Below are 11,867 nucleotides of genomic sequence, written 5' to 3' on the forward strand. Positions count from 1 at the left end.
GGGCTGTGTAGCAGGCCAGAGTTTTCATATTTTCATCTACTATAAAAATACTTGCAATAAAAATAATTTCCTAGAAACATTTCAGTGGTAGCTCATTTCATAAGGGTAACAGCTGCTCAAGATGGTTTTCTTTCATTTTAACATTGTAATGTTTTTTGTATTAGCACGAGCACATGATTGAAAGCTCGTTTTTCTCTTAATTGTTTTCAGTCCCATTACTGCGTGGCAGTTCACAAGCAGACGAAGGTTTGGAGGACAATTCCCAATCAAGGACACCAATTTTGGAGACCTTAATTACAAACTCTGGCACTGATCCTTCCAACTCTAAAACTCCTATCTCACAGCCTGTCTTGTCATCGCCATTGTCACTAAGCGTAACAAACAGAACAGTGGCTCTTCCACATGCTACAGTTGGAAGGGCGCCAATTCGATTTGATTATTCCATGACTCCAAGATCTGTTCAGACTCATAATTTAGCCAATCTGAATAGAATTGGGAGCAAACTAGGTGACTCTTTCAAATTTAATGGAGGCTCTAAACTACCCTTGGGCTCTCTTTCTGCACCTCCTAAACTAAACAACAACTCCAGTTCCAGTTCAAAAGCAACTTATGGCAAACAGCCTTTGAAATCTTCTTCTAAAAGACCGGATATTTCTGAACTTCCAAGAATACCAAAGATTAAGAAAGAAGCAAACAGTGGACAACTGGGACTACAACCTGCCAGTGACCAAAACAACAACATTCCCAGCTCCTGTATAACACAGTTGACTGGCAAAGGAAACACAAGCCAGCCAATCAGAAGCAACAGAATGGAAACTAGCAAGCCTCAAGCTACTCAGCAACAAACACATTCAACCGGGGTCACTTCTGGAAGTGCTGTTGCTCACGGCAGTTCCTCGTTTTCTTCAGCAAGAGGGAAAGTTGGAAGTTCCTCCTTTGAGAGCTTTAAAATCAATATCCCTGGAAACGTGGTTCACTCTAACAGACTGTCTAATCCCGGGTTTTGCAATACATTTCGACCGGTGGACAATAAAGTGCAACAGAAAGAGAATCCTTCGCCCTTTTTTTCACTGAAAAAAGCGAAACCCGTCAAAAGTGAAATATACGATCCTTTTGATCCCACAGGCTCTGACTCAAGCTCGACACACAGTAGCCCTGAAAGGCTACCCCTCACCAATATTACCAGAACAATATCCATAGGAAGTTCAAAAGTTCAGACCTTCCAAACTGTGCGCCGCATTACTCCCTATCCGCTTGAAAATATCTTCGAATCTGAGGTTGATTCCTTGGAGGCACCTTCAGGAAACGCACAATCTCATGATGATATGGTAATAAAGGAGAGATTTGTGGAACAGGTTTCTGATGCAGAACAAGATAAAGTTGATGACGAGGAAGACTTGGGTACACCCTGTACCTCCTCAGTTATTAAGCAAGTTACTGATGCAGAGCAGATACATGACGATGATAAAGGTAGCCCTGAGGTAGTTATTGAAGATGACCAGGACACAGTTAGGGAAAAAAGGGAATTCGTTATCCTCTCAATAGAAAAACAGCAGCAAAATGTTAAAAGTGAGCAAACGAGAAAGCGGTCTTTTTCTAGATCCCCATCAAATTCCAGTTCTCAGAGTCGGAGAGAAGTTAAAATTAAAAAGACAGACATGAAAGAAGGCAAACTTCCTAAATCAAGATCTAGATCAAGGACCCATTCAAGGGACAGAAGTTCCAGATCAACGTCCCACTCAGTTGAAAAGAAATACAGCAAAAGCCACGGAGTTAAAGCAAAAACCCGCCGTTCATCTAGTGATGGTTCCAGTAGCCACGAGCGATCGAAAAAAAAGAAAGCAAAAAGTAAAACTAAAGACAAAAAACCAAGTTTCTGGCCCAAAGAGCATAAGAGATCTCGGTCGCAATCTGGTAGTCCTGGCAATTCTTTTGAATTATATGGAACCAAGAAAAAGAAAAAGCATTCTAGAGCAAGAGATTCAGAATGTTCCCGATCAAATAGTGCTGAGAGAGCTAAAAAAAAGAAACACAAAAGAGAGAGGAGCTATGATAGATACGAGAAGGAGAGGACCTCAAGCTCAAGAGACACGAAAGGATCTAGAACTCGGGAGAAACATAAAAGGCGCTCAAGATCACCTCCTGAATTAAAACCCCATGAATCAAAAGGATCTAAGTCTAAGGAAAGACCGCTACAATCGCAATCCTGCTCCAAAGAAAAGAAACACAAGCCAAAAAAGATTTCTCCTCAACCTCTTCAAGAAAAAGAGCTCAGATCTTTGGATGATGAAATCAGAAATTCTGAGCCTCCTCTTTCTTGGGGAGAGGAGTTGGACCACACAGAGCAAGAAACAGCTAATATTTATTGTGATCTAACGCCTCTACAAGAGAGTTCTTCAAAAGATAACATCATTAAAGTTACATTTGATGACTCTACTAGAGTGGATGATAAGTTAGATAATGAAGTATTTCCTTCCCAACTGGACTGCACAGATTTTGAAGTGTTACCTGATAATATGGATTCTTCAACTGAGAACGAATTGACAATAGACTATGATTCTTCAATATTTGATCATCAAAGCAGCGAGAGACAGGAGGAAATTGAAATTAAACAAGAAGATGATGTATGTCCTTTCTTAATAGATTCTCTTCCAGAAAAGGAGGCGTATACACCAGGCTGTGATGAGGCAAGTCTATCTCAAACTTTGCCTGAAAGTAAAATGCCAGTACTGTCAAAAGATGTGGAGCCTGTATTAGTTGAAAGTACAGTTGATATAAATAAGACTGAACTGGAAGCAGTAGCTCAGAGTCCTGTGTTGAAATCTAAAGCATTAGTAAAGAGAGTTACGTGGAATCTTCAAGAAGAAGAAAGTGATATGGTGGCCATAGATAAAACAGCAAGTAAGTAAGATGATTTTTTTTAAAAAAAAATATTGAAGCACAATTTAGAATAAAATCCAATTTTTCCCTTTTAAAAATTATATGTTCATCTTGATTCAAAGATCAACATCTTGTGAGATTCACTGCTGATGTGATTTCTGATACACGTTTACAGTGTGTAAGTGGGAACTGTACAGATACAGATTGGGAGATTGGGGGAGTCACATGTACCCCAGTTCCATGGATGCAGCTCTGTTCATTCCAGTCTCATATGATTGTCCTGAAAACTTTTCAGATCTGTAGTCTTTATAAAGGAGAAGGTTGAGGATTATTGTGATAGATAGGTAAGTTGAGGAAGGTAATTGCCGATCTCTCAGGACATTGCCTGAGTAGAAATCCCTGTTGGCTCGATTTATCATGTTTTTTGTGTATTGTACTGTCAAATGATGGATTCTTAATTTTTAGTCAGTGTTTTTTTCCCCCCTGTTTTGGTCTCCTCCATTCTTTTGTGTTTTATGAGCTGGCAATTGACCTCTTAGCCAGTATTCTAAACCAAAGTTTGGCTGTAATTTGGAGGCAATGGCAAATCATAACTTTCTAGTTCAGATGTAAGTGCAAAAGGAAATGCGAGGCATAGTCTTAACTGACCCATGTTCCCTACACATAATGAGTACGCAGTATGTTTTTAATCAAGAGGAATATTATGTATCTTTAGGATTCAGTTACCTTCACCCTTCTTCTGGAATCACACCAGGTGTGTTAAGTATCACTCAACCTAGGATGTAATATGCTCGTCAATTTGAATGTAGAGGTATTTCTAAAAACTGAGTTCTAGCCTTTGTCCTAAAGTAAGATTGGCTTCAAATATATTCTTAAACAACTGTAATGTTGATTAGGTGAAGATGTGTTATCTGCTGCGATCATCTGGATATATCGCTATGCTGAAATTATTTTCTTCTTTTGGGGAATTTTTAGGGACGCCAATCTGTAAACAGCAGAAACCGAAAGAAGGGGTCTGGAAAGCAGAGGATTTGACCCAGTCGTTAAATCAGGTGCAGTTAACTGAGCTTCCTCCAACCAATTATATGATTCCTGAGCCTATGTTTCCCGATCTAGATTCCTCTCAGGTTGGTTCCCACTCCAGAAGTTGAGCATAATGGAAGGCCATTCCACTCCCATCTGTGAATTTGTGTCCCGCCCGATTTCACTGCAGAAGGCTCTTCCTCTCGTACATGCAGTATTGCCCAGACTACTCAGGAACCTTTGGGTTACAACCTGTTCTGTTTATGATCTCTTCCTTCCCCGAATTCATTTGATGATACTTCAGAACAACGTTTTAAGTCCCATAAAAACATTTCTTTTTTTTTTCTTTTTTTGAAGTCAAGGACCATTCATTGTTCATCAGTAATAGGAGCGAAGCCCTTTTGAATTGGCAGTCGGTCATGCAAAGTTCTGGTGAAGACAGCCTTTCTTGGGTGGGGGTCTGCAGACTCAGTGTTTAGTGAGTAACTACTGTGACTAACTACTGTTTTTCTTCTTCAGGTTTACAATCAGAACCTGGCGTTGACAGTACCGCTTCCTTCAGCTCTCCCCCCTTATGCACCTGTCAGTCAGCCCACTGTTCAGTTCATCATACAAGGGAACCTTCCTCTGCTCACCTGCGTGGCAGAGCAGGGGTTAATTCCAGAATCTGGGGGCAATTTGACCACAGCTTCAGAACCAAGTATTCAGTCAGCTTCCACAGGAGATGAAGAAGAAAAAGTCAAAGCATCTAAGTCTCCAGTGGATAAAACAAAAAATGAAGAGGTGGGTGGCTAGCTAGATGATGTCTTTAAGGTCAGTCGATCCATTTTGAAGGATGTAAAGCCTGAAAATTGAACTGCTGGTCTTGAATGTCTTTGCTGATGGTTTTACCTGTTATTTGGTTAAAACTCTAGCATTTGCTACTGCAAAAACAGGGGATGGCTCTCAAGTTCCATACTAAAACAAATGCATGCAGTGTATCAACGGCAGTGTATGCATCTTAATACTAATTATAGGAAAAGTTAGAGAAGACAGTATTGAGCCGTGGTGGCGCAGTGGTTAGAGTGCAGTACTGCAGACTACTTCTGCTGACTGCTGGCTGTCTGCAGTTTGGCAGTTCGAATCTCACCAGGCTCAAGGTTGGCTCAGCCTTCCAGCCTTCCAAGGTCAGTAAAATGAGGACCCAGTTTGCTGAGGACAATATGCTGACTGTGTAAATTGATTAGAAAGAGCTGCCGAGCACCCTGAAGTGGTATATAAGTCTAAATGCTATTGCTATTGCTTTGTACTTAAATTCTGTACATCCAGGGCCATTTGGAAGTCACTATGGGGAAAGAAATCCTTGACTATACAGGTTTGGAGTCTGATTCAACATGGCTCTTATCTAGTGTAGATTGTGAAGGTCACAAATGGTGATCACAGGACCGTGGGATGCTGCAGTCATTGTAAATGCATGCTGGTTGCTCAGTGCGCAAATCACAGTCACATGATCGTGAGGACGCTGCAGTAACTGCAATTTCAAGGTCCAGTCATAAGTCTCCTTTTTCAGTGCTTGTAACTTTGAACCAGGGGGGGATTCTTCCGGTTCGGGTGAACCCCTAGCTGGCGATGATCAGCTGGCTCCAAACCGGTGCGACCCGACGATTATGTGGGCCCGCCCGCCCACCCCTGCGCTGTACCCATCTATATCTGCTTAGCTGATTCACGCGGCAGAGCAGATTGCTCCGCCTCAGCTGTGTTACTTCCCTGAAGTAACATTGAAAGTAAGTAATTGCAATAGCTGTGCATGCACGTGGAATTAGAGAACCTATTGTTACACCGGGAGAATCCCAGCCCTGCTTTGAACGGTCACTAAATGAGTGGTCAGTAAGAGAAGACTACGTGTGCAAGAAATCTAAATTAATATTGAAAGAATTTGGCTCTGACCTTCTATTCAGATCACACTTAGAATGCTTTCTCTCTTATGAAGTCCAGCCCCTTACCTTTTCCAAAGAATTTAAAGGAAGAACAGTTAGTGCTATAAATCCTGAGAAAAATGTTCATGCTGTACCTAATATACAGAACAGGAGTGGGATCCCACCGGTTCTGCCCTGCTCTATAGAGCCAGTAGCTCTGAAGAGCAGCAGACACCAAACCGGTTCTGTATCTGCTGCTGTTTGGCCCACCCACCCACCCAGGCTCTTACCTGTCCTTTATTTCCTGCTTTTTCAACCTCAGCTGCTTTGCGCGGCACAGCTGAAGTTGAAAAAGCAGGAAAAAGGGGGGCTTTTCAAACGCTGCACACCCACGCACAGCACTTTTCAGCTGTCTGGGCAGCACAGGTTAAGGTTTATTACATCCATAATAAAACATAATTACCAAACTGGTAGTAACGCTGGTTGAATTCCATCCCTGATACAGAACCTGATTGTGACTTCCATTGTGTTGCATATTGATGATCTGTTGTAATGACGAGGCAGTCGAGTTGTTTGATCATGAACAACTGAATCGTGATTATCTTTATTGGAGTCTAGTCTTTCATTTATACACATTTTTAGTTATCCTCCATCATTGGTTAACTTTGGTTACTGCTTAACTTTCGTTACTATTTAGCACAGTAATTAATACAATTAATTATCTCTAGTTAAAGTCTAACATATGTTTACCTCCTCTCTCTAATCCTCCTTTAGATTAGTGACTTTGTTTGCCTGAGTTGTATTTGCTTGGAAACATTCTTTATCTGAGGTTTGCCATCCGAGATTGGAACATTCCTGCAATTACAACTCTACAATGATCAGTCAGTAAAATAACAACAACAACAAAAAATAGGTGCCAAAATTTATGTAACAGAATTTAGGTTTTGACTGAAGGTTGTGAGATGCTATTGCCCAGAGATCACTGAATTAGCCCTTCTGTCTGCCCTTGCAGTACATGAAGAAGCTTCACATGCAAGAGAGGGCGGTGGAAGAAGTGAAACTCGCAATTAAACCCTTTTACCAGAAGAGGGAGATCACCAAGGAGGAATACAAGGATATTCTTCGGAAAGCTGTGCAAAAGGTTGGAATTGTGGAATGGTTATATTTTCTTCTTAGGGTGGCTGTGTTAGCGTGTGTGAACAAAAGAGAAGACAGAAAAGAAAGGTGGTTATCTTGCTGGCTGGTTTTTAGCAGCCGACACAGTACTATTGTCAACTAAAAAGATACTCTTGCTAGCTAATCTTAAGAAATACAGAAAGTGCTGCTTGCATTAACTCCTGGAATTGACCCACCCTTTGGATCTCTCTACAGATTTGTCACAGCAAAAGCGGTGAAATCAACCCCATGAAGGTGGCTAATCTTGTGAAGGCCTACGTGGAAAAATACAAACATATCAGGAAACACAAAAAAGACTGATGACAAAGAAGAGCTTCGTGACTCTACCAAGAAATGAGAAGCAACCGTGGGAGAAGCAGCAAAACTTCTTCAGATGACCATGTTTTCCTTCCCTTCGAGGGAGGCAGAAATACACCATTGCATGTTGCAATCCCTTCGCACCCCCTCACCCCGGAAACTGGATGCAGGAGACCTTCCTGCAGCTGAACACATTTTCACATAGGAGCCTATCTTCTTGGAGTTGATTGCTGATGAGGAACCCTTGGGCTCCTTAACCTCTGAGGAAATGCCGAGGAAAGGATGTGTGTGCGCGTGTGTGTGTGCGCGTGTGTTGAGGACTAATTATTTGTCATAGTTTGCCTCAGTTTCTTTTTCTTTTTTTTAATTTCTGCACCATTCACCAGAATTTAAAACAGACACTTTTATATCCGGCCTACGGCAGTATGTGCTCCTCCCATTGTTGTTCTTATTTATGAAAAATACAGATTCTTTTGTGATTCTCAGAAAAATGGTTTCATACTTGAACCGTGGTATTATTATTTTTTTTGCCTTGTCCTATGAAAGAAATATTGGACTTGTTCGGTCAAATGGGACACGCAGATGTATGTTAACCTTTATAAATTTTTTTCTGAAAATCCTGCTATGGAGATGGTGATTATTTACATTCTGCTAACAAGGTCTCGACGAGGAACTCTATTTGGAGTCTCTGGGATGGCGTGGCAGCGAACTGAGTTGTGCGATGCTTCCTGTGAATAATGTACTGAAGGCTGGTTCTGAGTCCACCTTGCATTCAACAAGCTGTCTTTGACAAGAGAAATGGAGAAGACAAAAGTTTGGAAAGCAAACACAAGGAATGCAACCAGACCATGTATACAGCAGAAATCTTACAGTTTATAAAATTATTTTGAATTGTTTCTTATTCATACTTGTTTATTTGTTGATTCTGGTCTTATTCCTGATTTTTAGTGTTCATCAAGGTCAAGTGGGCACGGTTTTCAAGAACTTTGCTTCCTTTAAAATATTTAATTTAAATAAAAAGACAAGGAAAGATAGAAGTCATATAAAAAGAAAAAAAACCCTACAGTTGTAGAGTACAAATAAGTAAAATAGAATCTAAAATGTCACAGAGGTTACAGTTTTATAATATATCCTTAGTTACTTTTTATAAATTATGACATGACTTTTTAAAGAAGTAAAAATCACCATGAAGCTTTAAACTGGAAATTCCTGATGAATTCAGTATAGATGATTCAACTAAAGTTATAATCTATAATAAATTAGATAAAAATAATATACTATAATAAATTAGATACTAAAAATCACTTGCTTGTGAAAATTGAAATATAAATTGCATACGTAGGGAAAAAAACTAATATTGGGGTATGGTGCTAATACATATATCAAATTGCAACACAGGAATGGCTTCTAGTTAGAATTGAATTCTGTATCAGATTTACTTTTTAGATAGAAAGTTATTCTGAAGACTGAGGTATACTGCCGCAAGTTCAGTGGTGGGATTCAAATATTGTCACCAGTTTGGTGGGCATGGCTTGGGCACGCTTTGCGCCTATGCACACACTTTGCATGCATGCGTGTGCCAGACACACACTTTGCGCAGGCCCAGAGGCATTCTAACTCGCCTCCTGCAAGCCTGCACGATCCCGGTCACTTCAGCAGCTGCCACGCAACACTATTGCGTGCCGCGCAGAACAGCTGCAGTTCAAATTCAGCAAATAACAGTGAATATGGGAGCCCCCAAAAAGGAGAGATTGTTCACCCCTTTTCCCTCTAGTCTTCCATTATGTTCTGTCTGCCCCAGCTGAACATTGGGGGATTTATTTTTTTTAGGTAGCTAAGCACATTTTGAAAACCTATAATGGGGCTGTCACAAGTGACCATTTTATTTAGGGATGTAGGTCCTTGAATCATTCCTTGAATAATACGCTAAAGGGTGATTTTTTTTGCATTTCCTTTAAAAAAAATTAAAATCCCTAAGGCTGAAAATTAGGTGGATACAAAAAAAAAGATGATTTGGCAGACATCATATCACTGCCTATAGTAAAACATAAATATGTTTTTTGTTTAGCTGATGACCTTAATCACTTTTAGTCATCTGGAGCACTGTGCAGATAATTCTGGATGCTTATTTCCCCCTACGATTTATTATTGGACATCCCAAATTAACAACACCCCTAAGTGTTATCAGCTAGAATAAAGTGGCACTTAAGATCTGAAGAACTCTGCTGAAGTGCCAAAGAAATGGGAGAAGAGGATATGCTGAGATTGCTGCTATCAAATGGCCAATTCTGGTGGTATCTTAGTGTAAATTAATATAATGCTTAATATATACTGTTTTTTGTCCTCTTGGCATTAAAAGTCACAGGGGTATGCAATAAATTCATCACTAAATGCAGCAACATGATTTCGAAAAACATTCAGAACAAAATGAGTGAAAAGATTCTAAAAACTAAGAGTAAGAAGTGTACTCTGAAGTGTTTAGCATTACACCTTCCACAGTTTGGGAACAACGTACAGGTTACATTAGTTTCGTATGTGCCCTTTAACGGGACTGGTAAGAGTGACAGCATCCTCACAAGCATTCTGCTGCCTTTAAGAGGCAAGTAAGTCATGGGGAAATAATGTTCAGTGGAGGAATTTACAGTGTTAGTAGTTAAACTATATATCATCTGGAGAACAGTTCGTTCCCTGAACAATCACCTATAATCAGACAGGTTTAGGCATGTTGAAACATTGTTGAGTTGAGTTTTCAAAATGTAAGGAGGGTGGCTGCCTGAAATACCAAGGGAGGATGTTTGAAAAATTGGGGGTTATCACAGGAAGGGCTGTCCCCATCTTACGTACCTTTCCAAAAGGGGAGACTTAGAAAACCATCTCTAGATGTTTTTTTTGAAGGAACAGGATCAGGGTTAGCTCTAGACATTTTGGACATTTTAGGCAAAGACATATTCTGATATCTCCTATGGTTTAGCTCATCTGATTTTGTTAGGAATTTGAAAAAGGTATTCCCCCCCTCCCCATTTTTGAGCTTACAATTTTTCTGTGAAATGTTTACTCCTTGAGTGGATCCACTGATACTGAGTGTTACTGTTTTTTAATGGGTTAATTGCAGTTTCTTAGAAGCCTTTTCAATTTTAATGTCCCCCAAAATTTGGCACATTAGCTGACTGGTTAGGTTGCCTAGACTCAAATCTGGTCCTTGCACGAAGTGAGCAGATAATGAAGTTTTTAAAAACATTTGTGCTTAGCAAGATTGCATGTAGTAAAAGATGATATAGACCCGTAATGGTGTACCTATGGCACGCGTGCCACGGGTGGCATGCAGAGCCATTTGTGCCAGCACGTGAGCTGCAGGCAAACTTGCCTCACAGCTGATTTTCGTCTGGTTTGAGGCCTTTTTCAGCCTCCCAAAGGCTTGAGGAAGGCTTCTGCAGGCTTTGCAGGCTGAAAACTAGCCCCGTTTTGTCACTTCCTGTTTTTTGCAGAAGCCTTCCTCAAGCCTGCGAGAGGCCGAAAAAGGCCTCAAACCAACCAAAAATCAGCGGTGAGGCATACTGTAGGTAAGGGAGTGCCGGGGGTGGGTGGGTGTGTGGGAATTATGCGCGCATATGTAGGGGGTGTGGGGGGCACACATTGTTTTCTGGGTGCTGGCACACAAGTGCGAGCGTGCAAGCGGGCACACAATTTTTGGCACAGGAGCCCAAAAAGGTTAACTAAGACAATAGATAAGGTGGAGGGAAGATGTCAAAGATCACATTGAAATGTCTTTTAGTGGCTGCTAGAATTAAGTTTGAAGTGGCAAGCTACCATCACCAGAAATGAACCCAACTTATAGCATTTAAAACATTACTTCTTTGTTTGGTTGTCCCATTACTTTGGAGCTCCTATTCTCATCCCCCTCCTATTCTCATCCCCAACTACCGTAATATAACAAAACTCTCACAAGCATGTAAGATAAATAAATCAATCCTCAATCATGTATTAAACTAAAATACATTAAATTTAGATCTGTAAATAGGCTTTTAGACATTTCTTAATTTACTGAATTTTAGTTAATCTAAATGAGCTATTTGCTAAACAGCACAAACACCCAGGGGTGGGATTCAAAATTTTTAACAACTGGTTCTGTGGATGTGGCTTATATGGTGGGTGTGGCTTGGTGGTCATGTGACTGGGTGGACATGGCTTGGTGGTCATGTTATTGGCTTGGTGTGGTCAACTCAATATCACTCACATTGAGGCATGCATCTCCTCACCTGGCCTCTCATGACTGTGGGGATGCTGCAACAGTCGTAAGTGTGAAAAACGGTCATAAGTCACTTTTTTCAATGCCATTGTAACTTTGAATGGTCACTCCACACAAGCAAAGTACCATCAAAGGAAGGGAAAAAAACTTCCAGAGAAGTTCCTGAGACAGGAAGTCTAGTCCTGCCAAGAATGTAATAAGGGTTAACAGAAAGGCAGTTTCTGTAAGCAACCCCAGAATGTTTCCTTCCTGCCTTTCTTACAGGATTAGGCCAGTAATTTCTTCTAACAACCAATTCTCTGAACTGCTTAGAATGTTAACAACCGGTTCTAGTGAATAGGTGCGAACTG

The 11,867-nt window shown here is 40.6% G+C and overlaps 1 protein-coding gene across 2 annotated transcripts in view; it reads left to right on the top strand.

The window, feature by feature from the left end:
- Positions 1 to 8,167, top strand: part of PHRF1 (PHD and ring finger domains 1) — a 42,672-nt gene extending 34,505 nt beyond the window's left edge. For both annotated transcript variants that reach the window (XM_026706635.2, XM_087920917.1), the window contains exons 14-18: positions 211 to 2,901; positions 3,856 to 3,932; positions 4,423 to 4,686; positions 6,811 to 6,939; positions 7,170 to 8,167. In XM_026706635.2, the coding sequence (XP_026562420.2) occupies positions 211 to 2,901; positions 3,856 to 3,932; positions 4,423 to 4,686; positions 6,811 to 6,939; positions 7,170 to 7,274 (3,266 nt within the window). In that variant the 3' untranslated portion in view covers positions 7,275 to 8,167. The remainder of the gene's footprint in view (positions 1 to 210; positions 2,902 to 3,855; positions 3,933 to 4,422; positions 4,687 to 6,810; positions 6,940 to 7,169) is intronic.
- Positions 8,168 to 11,867: the final 3,700 nt, after the last annotated feature.

The sequence above is a fragment of the Pseudonaja textilis genome, chromosome 1 (assembly GCF_049901715.1).
Source record: "Pseudonaja textilis isolate UNSWEBS1 chromosome 1, rPseTex1.2, whole genome shotgun sequence".
Classification (NCBI taxonomy): Eukaryota; Metazoa; Chordata; class Lepidosauria; order Squamata; family Elapidae; genus Pseudonaja; species Pseudonaja textilis.